Raw genomic sequence first — 22,301 nt, forward strand, 5'->3', positions numbered from 1 at the left:
TTATTTTGGGCTTTATTTTGTGCTTTATTTTGAGCTTTATTTTGAGCTTTGTGCTTTATTCTTCAGCCAAAACAAGGCCTAAAGGTAAGGCGAAGACTGTTTTATGCAGCTTTCGACCACAACTTTCACCCCATAAACTTTTGTGGCCGAATTCCGAAATTTGATTTTTGACCAAATTTTCGCTATTTTGACATTTTTCAAGAAAAGCCAAACAACAAAATGCTCATTTTGCTTTGCATAATACAGCCAAAACAAGTCCTAGAGCTAACTCAAAAACTGTGGCCGATCTCAGAAATAGAATTTTTTGCCAAATTTTCGCTTTTATGACAGGTCGGACTCATCAATTAATCAGCCAAAACAAGGCCTACAGACATGACCTGGGACAAAATGTCCATTTTTCCTGGATTTTATGCCATAATCTAAATTGGAAATATGCGACTGCATTCTCCTGATTTGGCAGATTGTGACTTCTGGTTAAGGGGGATTTCTATAAGATACAATTTCTTAAGAAGAATTCCTTTTCATTTTACCTTCCTTTTTCCCACGGCAATATCTTGCCTAAGATTCCTAATGGCTTCATCTTATAAAGATTTTGACATTGTAAAACGTCTTGTTAACCGAGGGTGGCGAATTCAATGCGAGAAAGTTTTTTCATCAAAAATCTTGAAGGAGAAGCCTCTATTTTCATCAAAAGGAAAATTATAGTTAACACCCGAATCATACCAAAACAGTTTCATTGAGCATTTCTTGTAATTTCTTTGAGTGTAGTTAACCTACAGAACCCCTCATTTAGACTCCTGGAAGGTTAACCAGAAATGATTTACTGGTAAGCTACATAAAAGTCACAAAGCTATGGCACCCGCACGACTAATTGCTTGTCAGGCGTATTGATCAAAAGCTTCTTTGCCACTAGGCCATTACAAGCGGCACGCATCAAAGTTGATTTTTAATTAGTTAATAATAAATCGAAAGCAGCGCGATCTCGAGGGAGAGTGACTGAGAGCAGCGAGATTGCTGCCAGCTTGCAACATAATAAATAAGAGCATATTGAACACCCACCCGCCACTCCCATAATTTTAGACGCTGCCCTGCTTTTCATCGGAAAATCGGAGTGGATGTCTCTGTGTAAATGAGCTTAATGAGCAGAATGAAAAGGCGTTCGCTTTTTCGTGACCGAATGAAATAAACAAAACGATTTTGAGATTAAGAGCTCGTCAAATCGGATATGTATTTGTTTACGCGGGATTATGCAACCGCCCGCACAGTGGTCTTCGGTTTCTGGTCGACTTTTAAACAATCAATTTAAAAGCAATAAAATACCAATTGACAGCATCAAATTCTCCATCAAAGAGTCAATTGCTAAACTCAAACTCCATAAAGACCTCGAAACGGAAATCTAGTAACTCTACGACATCATTGTCGTCATCTCAACTTGGCGAGCTGTAATGTAAGCCCCACAAAGTTGCTGCACTTTTTATTGAAATGGCCGGGATTGGGTTGCCATCTATCCACGGACGAGCGACCACTGTGCTGCATGCCAGAATCAGAGACTTTTCCCATTTTCTTCCGGACTTTTGTCTGGCGAGCGACTAACACTAAAGCTCCCGCTCACGCGCCTTTCGCTCAGCTGTTCCGCTTTTCCCCCAACTCTTTCCCGGCCTTTTCACCTTCTCGAGCAATTATTTTCCCGATTGAACAGACTATGCATGCATGCTTCTAGTCTCAATACCTCTCTCTGTCGCTCTCTTTTGCTCTCTCTCTCTCTCTCTCTCTCACTCTTTCACTCACTCTGTGGGTGTGTGCCAGGGCTTTTTCATCTGCCACACATTTCGAAAAAACTAAATAGCAACATCACAAAGTTTTTCAGTTTGCTTGTTGCTTTACACGCGTGCGGTTCGTTTAAATTGGCTTCTCTTTCGTTTTAATATAATTCAACCAAGAAAACAAAATAAAATAAAACAAAAAAACTGTGTGTGTGCGTCTTTTGAAACCGCCAAAGGTAGATGATTCTGAAATTCCGTTGCTATTTCGAACGGCTATGCAAACTTGCGTATACGCAATGTTGTCAACATGTCATCCATACGCGCAGTGGTCCGAGCGTTATTAATGTGCAGTCTTCTGCAAGTGCCGTGAAATATAATTCAAATTAGTTTTCTGGCGCTTAGTGACGCTCAAGGTGCGCATTGGCGCAAAATTCAATTCAATTCTAGAATTCCTCACCTACATACATATATATATATATATCAAATGAAATAAACAAGTTGAGATCTATGTGTATGCTGGCTAGAGGTTCTTGTATATTATTTTGGCAATACTACTTAACGAATGTATTTTCTATGTGAGTCAGCGGCTTCTTGCCGTGACCGCGACGGCAGTGAAATCGAAATGAAAGGCGGTGCATTTGAAGAAATGAACAAGTGAACAAATGAGACCACCTCGCTCCCAATTTAAAAATGTTCCCCAATTAGAAATGTAAACAAAAGGCCGAATATAACTTGTCGGCAGGTGTTGCATCCCGTATTGTTTCAACCATTTGTGGTACTTCCCAGCGCCAGCTCGCTGAAGAAATGTAGTGATATAACAAAGATATAAGGGCGGGCGGCCAGTTGGCACTGGATGCATATTATGGGTCCCCGAATCCGTTTCCATTTTGTCAATTGCGACTTGGCAGCATATGAGCATGCAAATAGATATATGTACATGAGATAACTAGAGCATCATCTTGTTTTGGTGCCAAAGTCAAGCGTATAATTGCCAGCCGGAGGCGGATTACAGGGACACTTGCCACTTGCCACTTTCACATACTAACATACACATTTGCTCGATGCTCAATCATCGATGACGAGCGCCCACAACTTGGCAAAAATTTGCTTAACTTTTATTTAATGTCATTATTTCCGATGCCTTTCAATGGCCTTTCGCAAGCCATATTCATTGCGCTGGCTGAAAGTGCTTTTGTGGGCTGCGGTTATACTATTTATATATGTGAATGGGATGTGGGGCGTTTGATTCACCATATCTGTCGCCAATACCATGACAATAAAATGGCAAACCGAACAATAGTAGCAGCAACAAATTACATCTAATAGTAGAGTAACGCCCAGGCGGCAAAATTGTTTTTCAATCGCTGAATTGAAAATGAAATAGGTGAAACGACATCGAAATTAAAACAATTTCTTGGTCATTTGGAAATATGTTAATGAAAATTGCTTTGGCATAGAAATTGCAAAACAATTGAGAAAACAAATAAAGTTGTTTTATTGATAGTTTAGCAAAAGTGTTGGGCACGCGATCTCTCGGAGGCCTGTTACTCAATCAGTTTTGACTGCCATCTGGGAGATTGACATCCAGTTTTTAATTTCCTGCCCTTTTTTAGATACTCTATAAGATTAGCATTAGAGTTCGGAACTTGACATTCCAAGCAATTCCCCAGTCACCCACACATTCTGACTTTGGTTTGGCTGCTCATTTCCAGCATGATTGGCTTCGGCTTTGCCTTTCTTTACGCATGGTTAATTAAAGCAGCAATTAAATACATTTTATTTAAGCTACAGAACAGAAACCGAAACAGAATAGTTGCCAAATTGGTGTTTTCCAAAAAAGAAAAACCAAATTCAAAGGCTACCCGCGAATAGCGGAAGTTATAAATTCCTAAGCGGGCTGATATCATGGCTATTTATACATATGTCGCCATCAGATGAGTTATTACCCCAGGGACTAGAAGTTGGTCAGACGGTGCACGGCATATCAATTAGAAGAAAGCGCCGGGCGGGGCCATCACCCTTTGTCTACGGTTTGGCATATGCGAATCTCCACCGGACAGCTAGGTGCAACATGTGCGATATGACCCAGCCACGTTCCGGTCATTAACCGGAAAAGTGCATCGCTCAGACAGAATAGCCATTAAGCCCCAGTCCCAGGCCCTTTCCCATTCCCATTCCGCCGATCTCGCCACTAACTCAGATCATTAATTGCAACCATTTGATTTGTTTACTCCAAAAAAAGAAAAAAGAACGCAACAATTCGCAAAAGTGCAGAAGGCAGGAAGAGCCAATTCGGGCAAACACAAACAATTCTTTCGCTTTCTGGCCAAGTTCTACAGACTGCCGACTACGAACTACGGGCTGGTACATCGCGGGAATATTTAAGTGCAAATAAAAACAATGACGACAGCCAAATGGATTTGGCGCTTGGCGCTGAGCATCTTGCTGGGTAAGTACGACCACCTATTACTATGTTATTTTAAGGCCGACCGATGCTGATTTTATGGACTTTTGATCGATTTACGGTATTTTTGGCCAGTTGAGTAAATGAAAAATGTTTCGCACATGGCCCTAGGAACTTGAATTCCTATTTCATTCTCTACCATTCATAGCCAGCGATTAGAATTTTCCGGCACAGTGCGTCACGAATGTATGTGATCGCCAATCTCCGGCCAAATGGCATAATGTTTATTTTTACAAATGCCAAATCAGCTGTGTCAACTGGATGTTTGCCTGTCGTTCCGTAGTCTTTGGTTTTTTATACTACATTTCTTTTAAATCACATACTCGTAAACCAATCTCGAAGAGATGAGTATGCGGCTATTAACAAGAAAATAAATTCCCAAATATTTCCACTTAAACAAAAGAGGAATAATAAACATAGAAAGATGTCTGATTTAGTCATGACGAAGATGGAATGCTCTTGAAAATCTTTATTACTCTTAAAGAACTAAAAACAACATAGATTTGAAGGTCTGCTGATTGCAAATTTCATAAAATATATTTTTATAAAATTGTATAGTAAGCATTATTACAAATTCTTTATACCTTCGATGGGTCTAAAATGTATTTTTGTTTTTCATTTTTGGCCTACCATGTCGCTGTTTGTGGACTAATATATATATATATTATATTTATTTAAGCTTCGATCCATATGGCAAAAAAAACATTCGCATTCGTTCTTTTTTATAATTTTCACAAAACTTTGACAAATCACGCTTGAAAGGCTGGCCAAGATGCGGACACTCGTTCACTCACTTGTCAGCTGATCTGTCTCTTTGCGTTGACATCCCAATCAATCCTAGGCTATGTGGTTCAATTGGAGACCCACAGCAAGTCGAGCAGAACTTACATTACGCATACGTAGCGTTGACTCAAGTTGGGCGGTTAAAAGCAGGTGGTCCATTGAAAGTGAAATTCAAACGAAAATTCAGACTGTCACCACGGAGATGCTATGTCTCACTTGAGCAAATATATATATATGATATTTTATAGCAAAAGTCAGGAAAACGAGAAGACCGCGACGCATGGCCGTTTAACGAGCGTGGGAAATTTGTCCCGCTACCGTGACGCACTTGCTGTTATTTTCGGACCACTAGTTTGGCCATTAATAAATAAGCATAACGAATTTGGATACTAATGGCAACAATTTAAATTTTATTTATCAACATCTTTTACGACTTGCAAATATTTCGTTTGATTTTTAATGGCCTTCTTGGATTGTTTGCAGTCGTGGGCTTCGTGGCTGCCGAGAAGCCAAAAGGGCTATCATCGGGAGATTTGCCAGTATCGCAAGGGCAAACATGTGAGTTGGGAATCTTTGAGTACATATATATATGTTTATTTACCCATCTGTTTTTGTAGATCCAGCCTATGAGCGTTTACCATAATCGACTGATGGCGATGCGCGAACAAATGCAGATCAGAGCCACGCTGCAGGGGCCTGAGATTTATGGTTACATATTGCCCTCTACGGATGAGCATCTCAACCAGGAAGTGGCGAGCCGGGACCAAAGACTGCGATATCTTTCTGGCTTTTCAGGAGTACGAGCTTTTGCAGCCGTAACCAGTCATGGAGCAGCCATTTGGCTAGAGAATAGATATGCTCAACAGGCGGATGGTGAGCTGGAATGCGACTGGGAGATCTATCTGACCAGCGGGAATGTCACCGTAGCCGACTGGCTGGGTAGCCATATTCACATTGACAAACGAGTGGGCGCCGATCCTCATCTGGTTCCCCATTCCCTTTGGGTTCAATGGGAGCGAGAGCTTGAGGATAAGTTCCTCAAGTTGGTCAAGATCAACACCAACCTGGTGGATTATATTTGGGGTTCCGAGCGCCCAGAGACGCCTAAGAACCAGGTGATACAGGTACATCCGAAGCATTTCGCTGGATTTAGCTGGCAGGAAAAGGTCAAGGAGCTGAGACGTCGGCTGGCCCATCTGGGCTGTGATGCAATGGTGGTCACTTCGTTAACTGAGATTGCTTATTTGCTCAACATTTGGAGCACAGACATTCCTTACACGCCTGTGGTGAAGGTGAGTTGGTTTCTTCTCGTAACCCTACCTCCTTTTCAAATCTACGTTATCTTAACAGTCATACGCCATCGTCAGCCAGGATGAAATATTCTTTTATGTCGACCATACCAAAATCAGCCTGGGCATTGACCTTCATCTGCGGACAGATTGCATTAATGCAGATTGCGTGAAGTATGTAATTTAGGGTGGAAAGAAGAAAGCATTATTTTAAAGTAATTCTTGTTAACCCTAAAATAAGGATTAAGGAATACAATCAAATTTGGAGTGATATCCGCACCTATGCTCAGCTCTGGAAGCGCGTTCTGGTTCCGATACCCTGTGTACAGGAACTTGGCGCTTCGGAGGCAATATATACCTCAATGCCGGGAAAAATTGTCGTTTCGGAGATCTCACCCATTATCTTTATGCGGGCACAGAAGAACTCCGATGAACAAGCTGGAATGAGGAGGGCGCACATCCGGGATGGAGCTGCCATTTGCGAGGCCCTGAGCAATATGGAAACTAGGTTCCACACGGAGCAATGGACCGAGGAGAAGATTAAGTACGAGGTGGAGCTGTGGCGTTTGTCGCAGAAGAATGCCAAGGGTCTATCCCTACGAACAGTGGTAGCCTACGGAGAACACTCCGCCTTACCGTACTACATCTCCAGCAACGTGACCAACATCGAAGTCTCTGACCAGAGTCTGCTAGTCATCGAATCTGGTGGTCAGTATCTGGAGGGTACCACTGACGTCTCGCGCACCTTCATCTTCGGTGAGCCTACGCAGGAGATGAAGAAGGCGTACACAAATGTGCTGGCTGGAATTCTGCATCTGACACAACTCAAGTTTCCCTCTGACCTGAAGCCATCCGAGGTGGACGCCCTGGTTCGCAGCATGGTGTGGAAGGAAATGACGGACTATCCGCAGGCAACGGGTCATGGGATAGGAGCATTTGGTTCCGTTGAGGAACGTGAGTAGACGTTTTTTTGTTAAATTTATATTTTTTAACGTTTTACCATCCGAACAGCCCCAATATCAGTAGCCTATGGCAAGAACAGCAGCTTCCATTTCAAACAGGGCTACTTTTTCTCCAGCGGTGAGTTATCATAGCACTTTTGCAGGAAACTGATCTTATCTTATTTACCTCTGTAGAATCCGGTTACTATAAGCGCAATGATTTTGGAGTTCGTTTGAAGAACGTTCTTGAGGTGGTGGACACCGGACACAGGCATCCCAGTGGAACACACTTCCTTGCATTCCAGGACGTTACTATGGTGCCCTATGAGCCCAAACTGATTGACAGTACACTCCTCAGTGCGGCGGAAAAGCGCCTCCTTAACGAGTACAATGCCAAAATCCGAAACGATGTCGGAGACGAGCTGAAGCGACTGGGTAATATGCGTGCCTTCTATTGGATGATGAACCAAACGCGACACATCCGGGAATATCTGCCGGAGGACGAATACCGCTCGGCGACTGCGGGAGGAAGTTGCGGTCACACCACGAGTCCCCTGATACTCCTGGGACTCTTGATTATCTTTTCTGCAATCATCCATACGCAATCCTAGGGACCAGAGTTCTACTTTACTCTATTTGTAATTATATAGATTTAGGTAGCTATGCAAATTAAAAGAGAGAGTCTGGGACTAACACGAAATCGAACCAATCAATAACTGCAACTGTTAGTATTTTAGAAACGTCATTTGGCATCGAGTTTAAATCAGCAAAAAAGTCGCACCCAACCACCAAGTTTCCTGTTTAGGATAGGTATTCACTTAAACCAAATACGTAAAATGAATTGTATAAAACTTTAATCGTAATTGACCAAAAATATGTTAAAACTGTTTTACATTAATATTAAAATTGTCTTTATACTTAAGAAATAACATTGTATATTTTTCTAAATATAATTTGGAAAGTACGACTAGAGTTTTAATATCTTTTAAAGGTTACGGTAATGGGAAGTAAATACTTTACTGAAACTAAAAATTTTGTGATTTGAAAGATACTGCCTATACATTCTTTCTACAACAGCTAGTTGTTTTCCCTTTTACATGAATCTTACAATTTTACATTATTTTACATGATTCTCAAATAATGTTATGTATTTTTGTAGCATACTTTTCTGCTTGGTCACGGTATAAACTTTATTGCTCATAGCAGTGCTGCCCCTTTATCGATTTTTTGGATACATTGGTCGGTAATAACATCTTTTAAACTTTGAGCGAAATTTAAACTGTTGCTCAAAACACTTATCACTTTGAATCAGCAGTAATATAAAGAAATCAAATTTTTAGGTTGCTGTTTGTATCTATCAGCAAACATTTGTTCCTACTCGTGAATGGTTTTTGGTTCAGTTTTGGTAATAAAATATATGATTGTAACCATTTCTCAAAGTAAGGAATTAGTGAAAAAAATCCGCTAAAAACCAGAGCATCTTTGCCATGAGGACATTACAACCATAAACCACTACGACTAATAAGTTCAATTACTATTTTTGCCCAAAAGTCTTTTCCTTTTTTCACTCAAGACAATTTGGAATATAACTTAGAACTTAACCGACCCATCAAATCAGTAACCTCAATAGCACAAGTCAAAAATTAATTATAAGCTGATATAACAAAGCTGTCTTGCAGCATCTGCCAATGGATCAGATTAGCACATCAGAGATTACTCAACCTACTTGTCTTGGTAATGAGGCAATTTCTATAAGATAGTTATTCAACGAGCGTAATTCCATCTTAAAATACTTTTTAAACGGCCCCAATGGCTTTTAAATCCAGTTCAGCACCTGGGTGCCAGACTTTCCACTTGGGATTGACAAAGTCCGATTTAAAATGGGTCATAACATGCAAGGAGCCAGGCCGTTTACGGTAAATAGTATTCCACGAGCTCATCTATCTGCGAAAAATTTCAGCTTAATCCCCCGAATCGAACTAGAACAGATCGCCTGGCCCAGTTTTGCGTGGCACAAAGGAGTTGAGATGCGTCGGCCGCTGGAAAACTTCATCTTTTGTGGGTTGCTATAGAACCTGACACTTGTTCTGAAAGATTGACCCATTTTGCCGAATGGCCAGAGCCAACGAACCTGTTTCCATTCGGATGATGCGATGAAGCTACCCAGGCAGCCTGGCTGGATGGCATGAATATGCGCGGCCAAAGTTATCGACGGCCTGGCCAAAACATGAATTAATTTAACACGGGTGCCTTGAAGTTGCAGTCTCGACCGCAACGCCATCGTCTGTCTAACGGTGCACTCGAATATTGGCCAGAGATTTGCCTTGCGAATGGGCACGCGGCAATTTGGGGCACTGTCCACGCAGGTTTTTCCACTTTTTGGCAGCAGAAACTGGGCCTCAAGATTGAGTCAAGGTGGACGGGCGAAGCAAATCCGACCTGACCTGCTCCAAAAAAGCGAGGACTCCGTTTTGATTGGGGGATATGTTGCATGAGAGTGGGATATAGATGACATGGAGGTGAAAAACTGAAAACTACAAAACGACGTGCTCATAAAGTTAATGTGAGTAATGGCATTCTTATAACAGTTTACTTAAGATTAGGGTTACTTAAAAATTAACAACAAATCTTTGTGCGGTCTTATCACTTTAAAATTAAAAGATTATTGACTTGTAGAGATTAGGAAAAATATGCTAGAATCCTACTTTTCAAAAAGTGTCGATGATGGGATAAAAATGTATTTAAAAATGTATCTAATTGTATTAATATTTTTCTTAACTGTTATAAGATGTTAATAAAACGTATTACAATTTCTAATTACGGCTTGCTGTTTAGAGAAATCGTTAATGTAAACATCCTTCTAAAAGCGCCAGCTTCTTTGCAAAAGGGAAGAGTTATTTAGTTAGCAAACTTCATGTGACTACTGTTGACTTAAGCGTGGCAAATTGGCATCATTAGTGTCGTACTTAGGATCACCAGACGCCGCAGGTTCCGACTGGTGGCCGAACTTTTGGATAATCCACTTCAGCTGCCGTCACTCGTCGGCTGTCAGCACTTTGGTTTGGCCAACACTGCACGCATGCGCTCAAGCCAAAACAAAACTGGCCACTGCACCGGCATCTTCTCTATTCCCCATCTCTTTTTCTGTCGCCGCGGCTATCTCTTTCTTGGTCTCTGCATCTCGAGTTTGGCTTTGGGAGCCATCAAATTGGCCTGCCGCAGTTAGTCTCGTTATTGACTTCGCGCACTCCGGTCGCTGCCTCGGCTGCTGAGTTTTCCATACCATTTTCTCGGCTGGAAAATGCAAATTACGAACGAACGAAAGTGTTGTCGCCTACTGAAGAATAGGAACGTGACCGAGTCTTTGGGAAAATAAGCAGAATTTGTACTTTGATTGCGGGGCTTGCGAAGAAAGTTTTTGCCCATTTTATTGTTTGGATAAATCGAGACCAACATTTAGCAATTTAAGATCTGTCAAGTGTAAAGTGAATTTTTAAATTAAATAATGTGTCACGGAAAAGTCAAAGAAGGTAAGGGGTGGTTATACCATTGAGTGTGGATAATATATACACTGCTCATACGACATGTGATCAAAGCATTTGATTTAATTGGCTATGCATTTTTTAGTTGTTGTTTCATAATAGCAAATAGTGCATTTAAGATGATATTTAGGTCAATTTGGTGTTGCAATTATTTCTCTTCCTTCTAATTAAATCTCTGACTTGATCCTAATTACGCGAAGAACAAACTAAGGCCATGACATTCACTCAGCCAAGAATGGCAAATAAAAACTGGACATCGGTCGTCAGGTGTGTCCGTTGACAACCATATAAGCCTTGTTAGCAAAGCGGCATACGTTTATTCGATTAGCGGGATTTATGGCCAATGCAGCTGCTTTGTTAGTAGCTTCTGAGGCTTTCAATGGCGACGACACTCGAATCAAGATCGACAAGCCATTTTTCCTGCTAAACTCGTTCAGGTTTCCTACTAACCACCGGGCTTTGTCCGCTGGCCGCAATTGTTGTCCGCGCGCTTCTTTCTAGGAGGGATCTCGGCTTTTCTAGCAATTATTTTCAGATTTTCTCCTCGACGATGGGGCTGCGTGACAGGTCCGCGGTTCAGAAACTGGAGCATCGATGCGCAGTTTATTTCAGCAGCGATGCAACTTGTTTCCACTTCTGAAGGTGGGTCACAGCCATAACTCCTCGACTGGATCTCCGAGTCCGACAGACACGTCTGTTCTTCGATGGTTGCGGCTATAATCGTGCGTTGAGCCATTTCCAATCACCAGTTTACCGCTATCGAACAATCTCTTTATCGGGACGCTAGAATGTGCTAATGAACCATTCTAATGCACTACAAGCATCGATTTAATTGTCGGTATTATAACAGTGGTTCATCACTTATGGTTAGATTGTCTCAGGTGGTAAAAATATCTTAGAATACTAATTAGAATTCTCTCTAGGAAGATGGCTAAAAATATCTATAAAAGAATATTCTTATTGGGCTAAGTTAGATTTCGTAAAAATCAACCAAATTTTAATATCACCTCGTTAAACCAATAAGTTTATTTTGAAAAAAATTCGTATAGCAATCTACGTACTCTGTTTAACATTTCAATTCTTCTTTCATATTGATTGATATGACTTAATTGGCCAAAACTGTGCTCGAAAGAAGTTAAGATAATCACCAAGTGATTATATTATTTTTACAATCGAAGTGGCTCCGAAAAACGTTAGTCTGTAATAAAAATTTCAAAATGTTTTTTTTCTTCAGTGTTTGCATATTAGCAATTATTACCCCGGTGGAGCGTCCAGATAGCCATTCCAACCAAAAATAGAAACAATTACATTAATACACAGTCAGAAGATGGTAAACCTTAACTTAGCCAGCGGCCGTAATGGTCAGTGGCATCGCACCTCGTAATTATGAATCGCAATAAAGAAAATATATTTCCCCGTACCTACCAAGAAGTGCAAACTTTCCCCGCGAACGCGTTAAATGACAAGAAAACAATCATCTGGCCGGGCAAGAATTACGATCTTATCTAGAGGAGGAACGGCACTAGACCACAAAGAGCCAACAGTTAGCCAACAATCAGATGGTGTCAATGCGGGTACTTAAAGTCCATCTTGGCTCCCGTTTGATGGGTTAACAAGACCAGAGGCGGAAAGCTGACCCACAAAGCACGCGCCATTTGAACCCAGCAAACTGAAATAAATGAAAGCCATTTAGCACCCATTTCAGCAAAGAAGAACAGTGTTGAATTCACCAATTAAAAACCAACGCATTTCGGTCAGTCTAATAAAACATTTTGAGCTGCGAAGAATTTCCATAAGAATTTTCGTTACTAGATACAGCTAAAGGTCCAATGCGAGTGGGGCTTTAAGCCATGGACTGTGGCCATGTGGTATGCAAATGCAGATGCTTATGGCAATTTATGGCGCAGAGTTCATGAGCAGCGCCTCACGTCACGCTCTTTTGGGCAATTTCTTTGTTGGATTTCATTATATACGCCGTAATGCGCCTCACCTTCTCCTTATGGTGGGGGCATTGTTCGGTAAAGTGTCCATAACGCCAAAACGCTTGTCCAAAAGATATTCATGACTAGCCTCAATATAGCAGGAGTTTATGATACATGTAAGAAAAACTTTTTGCATAATCGAACTTGACACTCCTTAGGAAGTAGACATCCTTACCACTAATATTTATATATATCTTTTCTGTAGTACGTATTATCCGTGTATAAGTTTTATCTTCACCTGATTTTCCCCTTCAAGAGGTCCACTGAAGAAAGCTAAAGTAACCAAGCCAAGTGATAATATCAACAAGAAAATCCACTGATGATGGCAAACTTTATGCCAATTATATAAAACGAATAAACACCACAAGTGTTTAACATCTTAATGAGTAGTTAAGTATTTGAAGTCCACACCTCTGCGGGTCAGTGGTCGTGATCTTGGCCAAGTCACGTAGCCAGACCGTAAAGCAAAGTGTCCAAGTGCTTCTGCAAATTTCTACAAAGGGGATAAAAAGCGCGAAATTAATTTCTTTTTAACCACCCGCTGGTATCAAAATCAAACCACTCCGGCTCGTGAAAAGTGAATCGCTATTGTTGGACGGTTGAGTTAGAGTGGGTCGAGGGGGCTGGAGAAAGAGGCGAGAAATGGCGTAATGAGTAGCACAATGTGACAATTGACGTGTATTTTTCAAGACTCATTTCGGATTCGAGTTCGTGACGCAACTCCCAGTCGGCTAATGAATGAATGTAGCCTCATGAAGCTCGTTGGGTAGTAGGGCATCGAAATGAAAAAGGGGGAAAACATCTCACTGGGAATTGCGATTCTACAAAGAAAGTCTCGCAGAGAGATTATGTCTGGGCTGAGCTAGGGAAAGTCATGAAACTTTAATTGCGCAATGTTTTTGTGTAAATGATTTGAATAATTTGCAGAACCTGTCCACTCTGCTTACACTGGGGAAAATGTTCTCAGCTGAGTTAGCACTTTGATTTCATTGGTCTGACTTAGTCTTTTTTGTAACTACATTAATGTCTTACTTAGGCGGTCGCATTTTCTTTCACTGCTTGCGCATGTCAGATACGCAATGCTGGGCACAAGACGAGCGCGAAGGAATCAAGCGTATCTCTCGGAGCACCCAGCTCCTAACTCCCAGCACCGACTCAACCCTCCAGCTGTATCTTCTCTATCTGTATCTTCAAGCTTGCCTGCGTTCGCCGGGCTGGCGCTGAGCAAAAAATATACGACTAATTTCTGAAATAGCCGCCAATGCACATACAAGAAACTCAAGAAACCTTTAAAACACACACCGACCGAATCACACAAAACTCCAGCTAATACATAGCCTGGTAAATTGAATAGAGAAAGTGATGATCACGGTAGTATGATGTTATTCGTTAAATAAATCACATCACCCATCAACACCACCCCGTCGAATGCGTGCAGTTAACGGTTTGGCTCCCAAATGAATGAAAATTCTCTTAAAAGTAAAAGTTGGCCATGCACAAAGGAAAATTCTACCCATCTTCAAAGTGAACATAAACCGTTGAAAACAAAAATGAAAACGGAAAGGTTCAGGTTCTTCGCATTGAAAACGAATTTCATGTTCTTCGCTATCAGCTGACAGGTATCTTAGTTAACCGTTTTTCAGTTTGACAACCATAAAAAACGAAACCAGACATACTCATCGAGGCAGGTCGCAGGGTCTTCGGGTCTCCAGGGTCTGTATGGTCTGGAAATCTCATAAAAGTAAGAGCTTTCTGGACAGGCTCTTTACAACAAAAGAGCAATTAGTTAGTTTTGCATTTCTTATTGTCTCACGTGGACCACATTTAATTACTTGTTACTGTTAACTCATGAATAAACCGAAAAGGTTGTCAACACTCGAGAAACAAACGCCGCCGATCAAAAGGCCATCAAAATTAAAATCTAAAATGGAAAATGGAAAGTTTGATGTAAACAGACAGATAGATTTTTACGGCGGCTGGCTCACAAGTTTTTATTAGTGAAATGGAAACGCAGATTTTAATTGAAACATCTTGAATTACGAGCAATGGTAATGTGCTGATTTCATTATGGAAAAGTCGAGGCATAGATCATAAAATATATAATGCATATACCCCTCCCCATTCATGACACAATCTATAAAAACAACCTAGTATGTCGATTTTTTGTTTATTCTAATTTGCAATTTAAAATGCAAATTTAAGATCAACCATAAAACAGCTTTGCATGCATATGAATTATTACGCTTATTACCCTAAAGTATTCTTCTGTTTAGAGTTTTTCTCGTTCTCAACCAAGCTATTCTCAATTTCCAACTGCGCCCAAGCAATTTCTGGCGAGGCGCAAAGTGAAAAATTAAATGCATTTTACGATGGAGCGAAAGAGGCCGCGGGCAGCTCCAATTATCGTAAGACTTGACCACGGTCATTGATTTCGAAAATGCCTTCACTGCTGCAGCCCGGTGGTTTCCCCTTCCCTCTGCTTTCCAGCTCTCTTCGAGAGATCCCCTAATCCGTCACAGCTTCTGCGCTTGCGCAAATGGCAAAACCCGGGCCACCGGCAGTTTTTTTTTTTGGAGACCCACTCGATGTCTGGCGACACTGGCTTTAATTGCAACTTGCCCGCAGGAGCTCCGATTTGTGGGAGAGTGACATTGGGCTAAAGCCTCAATGGTGCATTGCCCAAATCACTTTGCGACATTTACATGGCCGTATGCAAATGAAAACCAACCACACACATAATGCTCCGATATTGGGCAAGTGATTGCGGCTGTCGAAAGGCGAAGCATTCGTCTTCGTCGACATTTGGCCAAAAGAAAAACAGTTCGGATGGCCAAACTATATATTCCATATTCCGCGATACAAAGTCAGTTATGGCCGGGCATTCTCATTGTGCTTCCACTGCCCACTTACGCCAGAGATATGATATTGTTGTGATGGTTCGCTCTTTCTTTTTTTTATATTTTTTCTCTGGCTCCAACTCTGCTTTTCTTCCAGCCAACTTCTTCGACGTTTTGAGCCCGTTTTAGTCGCCGTGTGGCATTCAACGAACTCGGACGGATCGCCCGGTTTCGGTGCCGAGTTACAGCACTTGGATATATTTGGATTAGCAAAAGGCCAGACCTGTATTTGACCGGATTGGGTCGTGTTTTCAGTGACGTTGCGGTGCAGTGGAGTTGAAGTTCAATAAGGCACAAGTAAATGGCATTTTGAAATTGGCTCATTTGAGTCTGTGTGTGATTGTGCTTCAGTGGCATTTGCTAATTACCGCGAATATCTCTGCAGTGAAAGTATCTCATAGATGCAGCTCGAATCCCACTATGTTGTGCGTTCGCGAATAGCCAACATTTTTCCGATAAAACAATTGCATTTCATTGGGCAATTTATCAGCCGAAATGGTGCAAAAATAACAACAAAAAAACCAAACTATAAACTGGAAAACCGAAAAGCGATCCATATATTATTTATAAACGATTTTGCAATACCTTTTCCTACTCGTGAATGGCCAGCGGTTACGGGGCCTCTGCCTTAATCTAATAATGCTTAAATCTGTCGGTTTTTGGTTTTGCTTGCAGCTAATTAATGAGCCGGCTCCAGTGCGATGATTGAATGATGGCCCCAGTGGAGCACGCCATGCAACACCCTATCCGAGCATCTGAAACCCTATGCAAAAGGTGTGAGGCCGAGCCTCGTGTGATTCGCTAACATGCTGGAAATTAACTTACATTGCGCCTAAACGGATTGCATTCACCGCTAATTGGCCACAAATTGCGCGCTCCTCCGCCGCCAAAAAAACAAAAAAATAGTAAAAACTAACATTAATAAACATAGAGTGAATCGGTGAATTGCAAACAGCGTTTTGCATCCGCAGCTGCGGCATTCCGTGAGTGTTTAGCACGTCCAGCCCCCCAGAAGGAGGAGGATGGTCACCTGCAAGGTGGACTCCCAAACCGCGGTAGCTGTTCCCAAAATGAATGCTCCCCGGACCCGCGGAAAGCCCGCAGGCAGCAACAGCAATAGCAACTCTTCTGGCTTTCGGCTCCTGGACGGCGACCAGCTCGAAAATAATTCGAGTGTCAGCCGAAACTCGATCTACAAACTTAAGATCGATCTGATGTTTGACGATTCCAGGTGAGTTTTTTGTTTTAGTATATGAGTGAAACTTTGTAATTGGGAGCAAGTTGCCTGGGGAGGGTGTTTTTTTTGGCCATTAGCCTCGCTCTCCATCTCTGGGCAAAACAAATCAATTAGCCTTCTGCGATGCCAACACTCTCATTTCCACCGACCACCCAACACTTTCGTTCTCGAAACCACAGCAACTTAAACTCTATCTCACAACTTCAGATACAGAAACGAGTTGAGAGAAATATTCCGTTTACCGTTTTGCATTTCCATAACCAACGAAAAATACTGTTAGTTCCAAAATTAAAAACTATATTGTCCAAATGGTGGCGACGAAGGGGGAATCTGAAGAGGGAGCAGCCAAAGATAGAGCGACACTTGCTCTTTGAATAAATATTCAACGCTGACACACATTCGCCGACCGACGAACTACTTAATTGATTGAGAAAGAAAACCAAGACGTCCCCTCTCCAATCCCCCATAAATACCCAACGATCCACTCATCTTCATTCCCATTCAAAACTCTCGACGGCCATAGAAGACGTTCTATGGAAATAAGTATTTCCGATTTTATGTCAACTAGCGGTAAACGGAATGGCTTGAATTGGGAACACCTTTAGCTGCAGTCGGCCATTGGCCGCCAAAACGTATCTCTCCCAAGACAGGCTCTCCATTATTTCCCTCTCTTGCCACCAATGAATCTCCAGGTTCTGACCCGGTCAGCAGGATGTGGCCAATTCGGCTTCCAGCCAACAAGTTCACAAGTAGATGACACTCGAGTCGAATATGCTAATCTCAAGTTGCTTTTGCGTTAATCAGTCAAACTTTCACAAAAAATGGAACCGTTTGTCGTTTTAAGCACTAAAAGTGTTGGCTGGAGAGCGGCTAATAAAATAAAAAGTGGAATCCATCAACTTTTAAATCTATTCGATGATCTAGATGGTATTCTAAATGATTGTATGGTTCAGCTAATTAAATTAGATATTAAATATCCAGATTATAAAACAACTTTCTGTTGGTTTTGGGTATTAAAACTGTAACCAAGTAATTTTATTCGAAATTTAAGAATTGATTAAACGTAAAGTTTATGTCTTATGAAATTCCTTAGCTATTATCAAAGTATTCAGTTTGTAAGATAACTTCATTGGGAGTGGACCTGCGTTCTATTTCCCATTCTTAACATTTGTATAAACTGCTAGCCCCTTTTTCAAGTACATATTGTTTTAAATCTAAATCAGAATCACATTTATAATTGTAAGTTTCTATGCTTATGGAATTTTATCTCCCATTTACTTTTTACTCAAATCATATAAAATTTATACTTCAAATGCTCTTCCAGATCCATGCGAAGCAGCCGCCTCGACGATCCCCGGGGATCGCATCGCACCCGCTCCATCATCATGTATGGGCGCAGTGAGTTGGCCAGCAACTCGGGCGACACGCCCCGCTCCCTCAGCAGCTTCCTGCAGGACAACGGGCAGTCGTCCAAGGTACTCGCCGAGGCGGCCAAGAAAGACGTGCAGCGGATCAGCAACAATGTGCAGGCCCAGATCGAGCAGCTGTTTACGGATGTGGCCAAGGACGCGACCAGCAGCTTCGATGTCACCTACCTGGGATCGCTGCCGCTGAAGGACAAAGTGACCAGTCTTCAGGGTCTGCAGGAGCCACTGCGGCAGCTGTACCTCAGTGAGGTGACCAAGAAGGTAGGAATTGCCATCGTGAAGGAGGGTGCCTACTAATAAATCTTCCTCTGCAAATCCAGCAAAAGCTTAACACCGGATCGCTGGATATCTGCGCCACCGGACTGAGAGTGAAAATCAGCGCCATGGCGGTCTCGAATGGAGCTGGCGCTCCAGAGGAAAGTGAGGCCCAAATTACACCCTTCCACAACATTGCCGTGTGGTCGGCGGTGAAGTTCATCATATCCGATGACGACGGTGGTGCGGCCTTTCTGCCCTTGATCACCGATCCAGAGAACATTGACAAGACTGCCCTGTTCCAACCTTTAAGGTGAGTTTTCTATCAAAACAAAAAATGAATTATGACTAAAGTTTAAAAATAACTGTTATAATATCCTTTTAAAATTGAAAATAACTTTAGATATACCTTTATTTAAAATATTTTTAAAAAATTTTACAGCTCTAGCGAGCAGCTTGCTGTGGAGAACAGCATCCATGTGCACGCTCCCATCTTTGCGGTGGTAATGCGCTCGGCCAGTTCACCCAAGGGTCTCGAGTGCCATGGATTTATCTGCAAGAGCACCGAGGATGCCATCGTAATTGCAGCCACTCTTTATCAGAGTCTGATGGCCCATGTGAGCACCAGTTCACGACGGAACACCCAGAGGAGGGCTCCTCGGCAGCAGAACGGAGTCAGCTGTGTCAGCATCGCCAGCAGCTCGGCGCTGGCCAGCTCGAATTATCTGTCCCGCTCCCAGATCATACCCAGTGCCTGTGGGAGGCGCAGCTCCTTTCGGGGGAAGTACCAATGGGGTGGCGCTCCATCACGCTCCGGACGAAAGAAGCGAGTGTCCAACAGCTCATTGAGCTCTCATAGTAATGTCATAAACGAAACTGCCGAGCTGGAAACATCGACGGAGGAGCGCAGGCGTAAGTCGCACAAATCAAAGCGGGCTCCCCCAGTTCCTACGACAGTACCATGTGCTGGAGGTCACAGAAATGGAGGAGTTTCATGCCGGAGTTCCAACATAGTGTGTGGCAATGGTCACGTCACACGGCTGCATCAGAACGGCCATCCCGGCAAGAAGCAGTCAGTGGGATCGGAGCTGTCAGCCAGTGTCGATGTAGCCCCCGCCAATGGAGACATCCTCACTCGGGTTGCCATTCCCCAGATCTGGTAGCTTCCTGAACACCGGAGGGCTGACGCGCTACAAATCGCGAGCGGCGAGACGCCATTCCGGCAAGCTGAGCGGTGGAGGCGGCGGCGGAGGAGGGTGAGTATTGCCACCGGTCTGGCGTCAGATGTATGTCGTTGGTCTAACCCACTGCATCTGGCCTTGGGCACGGGCGGCAGTCTTTTTGCAATTTGGGGGAGAAGGTTTGGTCTGGTTGATTGGCATCGCTTGAATTGTGCTTCTAGTTCCCCACTTGGTTTCAGCGAACTGTTTAACGAATTTCGCCTGCACGAGAACCTTCACTCGTTGGACGACATCCTGTACGCCATTATCGACGCTGATGGAATGTCCTTCAACGATCTGAAGCCCATTTACAAGGAGTTCTTGCTCAAGCTTGCTGTCACTCTCACCCAAGACGAGCTCTTCCAGCGCTCCAAGAACATCATGAGGCGCCAGAAGAAAAAGAAACAGAAGCGCAAGGCTAGTGTTAATGGATCGCAGGTGGGTCATCTGGGTAACGAAATCCTTACACCCAAAGTAATATTATATTCCTTATAAAGAAGAAGGCTAGGACCAGCTTTTTTGGCACAAAGAGTCTGAAGAAGGTCTTCCAACTAAGCCAGTTTCGTTCATGCCGCGGCAAATTGACCAAGCCGGCGGTGAAGGATGACACCTTGGACAGCAAGAGAAAGCCGACGATCAGTGCACCCATCATTATCGGACAGCCCATAATACACCACAGCGACGCCCAGCAGCAGCACCAACGGAACAGAGCGGCCACCAGTGGTTCCGATGTATCGGTGGTACGGAACGAGCATACCCAAGGGCTCAATCGAAACAGCAGCAGTGGGTATGTTACAGAAGTGTATTTTTAACGGACTTTAAGTATTATTTTCTTTTAAAAATTAAGTTGTTAAGACTTTCCTTGATATTTAATTATAACTTATAGGGAAAAATATTAATATACCGGCAATCATCGATAAAAAAAGTCATTATCAGAAATAAACATTATAGTTATGCAGACCTTTAGTTAATCTGTAACACTCTAATAAACTAATTTTAATTATAGAGCCATCACAACTAAATTTCGAGTTTATGGAGCTTTACCATTGATGATTTTTTTGATTAATTAGATAATAATAACAGTATTTTCCCTTACCCTTTACATACCTTTTATCTAATTCTCTTACTTAATACTCTTACCCAATATCCCCGCAGATACGTCTCTTGTTCGGAATGCAGCTACGATTCTGAATCCTGCGCTTGCGCCTCCGCAGATCGTTGCTACTGCAGTCTTCGCACGGAGCACCTGAACCACAAGCTGCGCCAGAAGAACGAGCGCAACATGGCCATGGCCACGCCCACCCGGAAGCCTACCAACAATGGTGGCCTGCCACAGAATGTGGTAGGAACCACAGGAACTAACCGACACTCGCTGATCTCTTGTCGCTCCGACGACAAGTGCTACTGCTCCATGGTGGAGGAGGAGCCGGCCAGCTCAATGGAGCGGGATTCAGCTAACAACTCGCACACGGAGACCACCACTTCCTGTGACTCTGATAGCTGTGTGAGTGCCAGCAAGTGCTACTGCAAGCGAACTCATCGCCGACAACGATCCTCGGCAGCGGCAGCCATCAGCGAGGACTCGCTGTCGCAACAACAAAGAAAATCTCGTCCAGGAAACGCTGGAGCGGGACGCAAGGGAAAGGCATCGGATAAGCTGGGTCTGGACTACGAGCTTTTTAGCATTAGCGGAAGCGGACAGCCGGTTCAGCCGCATGAGGCGTTGAGCGTCAAGAAGAGCGTAGAGGCGGCGGCAGTGTTTGCTGACATGAAACTCAGCCAGACGACGGATATAAAGAGTTTATGCCCTCCAAAGGGCCCAGGATCACGAGTAGGCAACGGAAGCTGCCGTTCGCATGCATCCTCCAGAAGGTCCTCTTACCGCACCCGCGAGTCCTTCAGTACTGATAGGTTGGGTGGAGGTCTACCACTTCCAATGCCTTTCAGCAAAGGCATGGGAATGGGTGGTGGAGGTAGTGCCGACAATTTGTTAGCCAATCTCAAGGCCATGGAGGCCAAGGCCGCCTCTATTCGAAGCAGCGCCAGTAGAAGCCGCATGGGCAGTTATCAATCGATGCGGGCGGTTAGCGCCTCCCTGGAGGACTCGCTGGGGTACTTGCCATAGACCAGGATGATTGATCCGACACTCAGAGCCGGCTAAGTTACGATGTATATAGCTCATAAGAATATACTTAAAGGATATATTTATACACGCATAAACTTATAATCACTCGTACGGCTTATGTTTCCCAAGACAATTATCACAGCCACTATATAGTTCGATAAATTATCTTGTGAAACGTAATCATGTGTAGCTCTAAGTATCTCCTATAGAACATTCAGTGTGACTTTATTTTTAAGATCTTATCCGTAGAAATCGAGGTGCAATATGAAGACCAACCATTTGTGGAATCACGAGTCCCAATTATTTAAATCTGTGCAATATTTATAACTACTATAAAAAATAAAAACTATTTTTTAAATTTACTCAGAAAAATGTG

General features: G+C 42.9%; 2 protein-coding genes across 2 annotated transcripts; both read left to right on the top strand.

Moving 5' to 3' along the window:
- The first annotated feature begins 1,854 nt into the window (after window positions 1-1,854).
- Window positions 1,855-8,204, top strand: LOC108117305 (xaa-Pro aminopeptidase 2). Its single transcript, XM_017229664.2, is given in 9 exon segments — window positions 1,855-1,999; window positions 4,006-4,212; window positions 5,494-5,522; window positions 5,524-5,568; window positions 5,628-6,302; window positions 6,361-6,473; window positions 6,541-7,253; window positions 7,311-7,379; window positions 7,436-8,204. Coding segments are annotated over 8 exon segments (2,109 nt in total). The 5' UTR covers window positions 1,855-1,999; window positions 4,006-4,163; the 3' UTR covers window positions 7,852-8,204.
- Window positions 8,205-10,487: 2,283 nt separating this feature from the next.
- Window positions 10,488-22,287, top strand: LOC108117310. Its single transcript, XM_017229677.2, is given in 9 exon segments — window positions 10,488-10,770; window positions 16,337-16,892; window positions 18,223-18,586; window positions 18,646-18,893; window positions 19,023-19,728; window positions 19,730-19,836; window positions 19,983-20,238; window positions 20,298-20,587; window positions 20,956-22,287. Coding segments are annotated over 8 exon segments (3,150 nt in total). The 5' UTR covers window positions 10,488-10,770; window positions 16,337-16,683; the 3' UTR covers window positions 21,926-22,287.
- The last annotated feature ends 14 nt before the right edge of the window (window positions 22,288-22,301 follow it).

The sequence above is a fragment of the Drosophila eugracilis genome, unplaced genomic scaffold (assembly GCF_018153835.1).
Source record: "Drosophila eugracilis isolate 14026-0451.02 unplaced genomic scaffold, ASM1815383v1 contig_440, whole genome shotgun sequence".
In the NCBI taxonomy this organism is placed as follows: Eukaryota; Metazoa; Arthropoda; class Insecta; order Diptera; family Drosophilidae; genus Drosophila; species Drosophila eugracilis.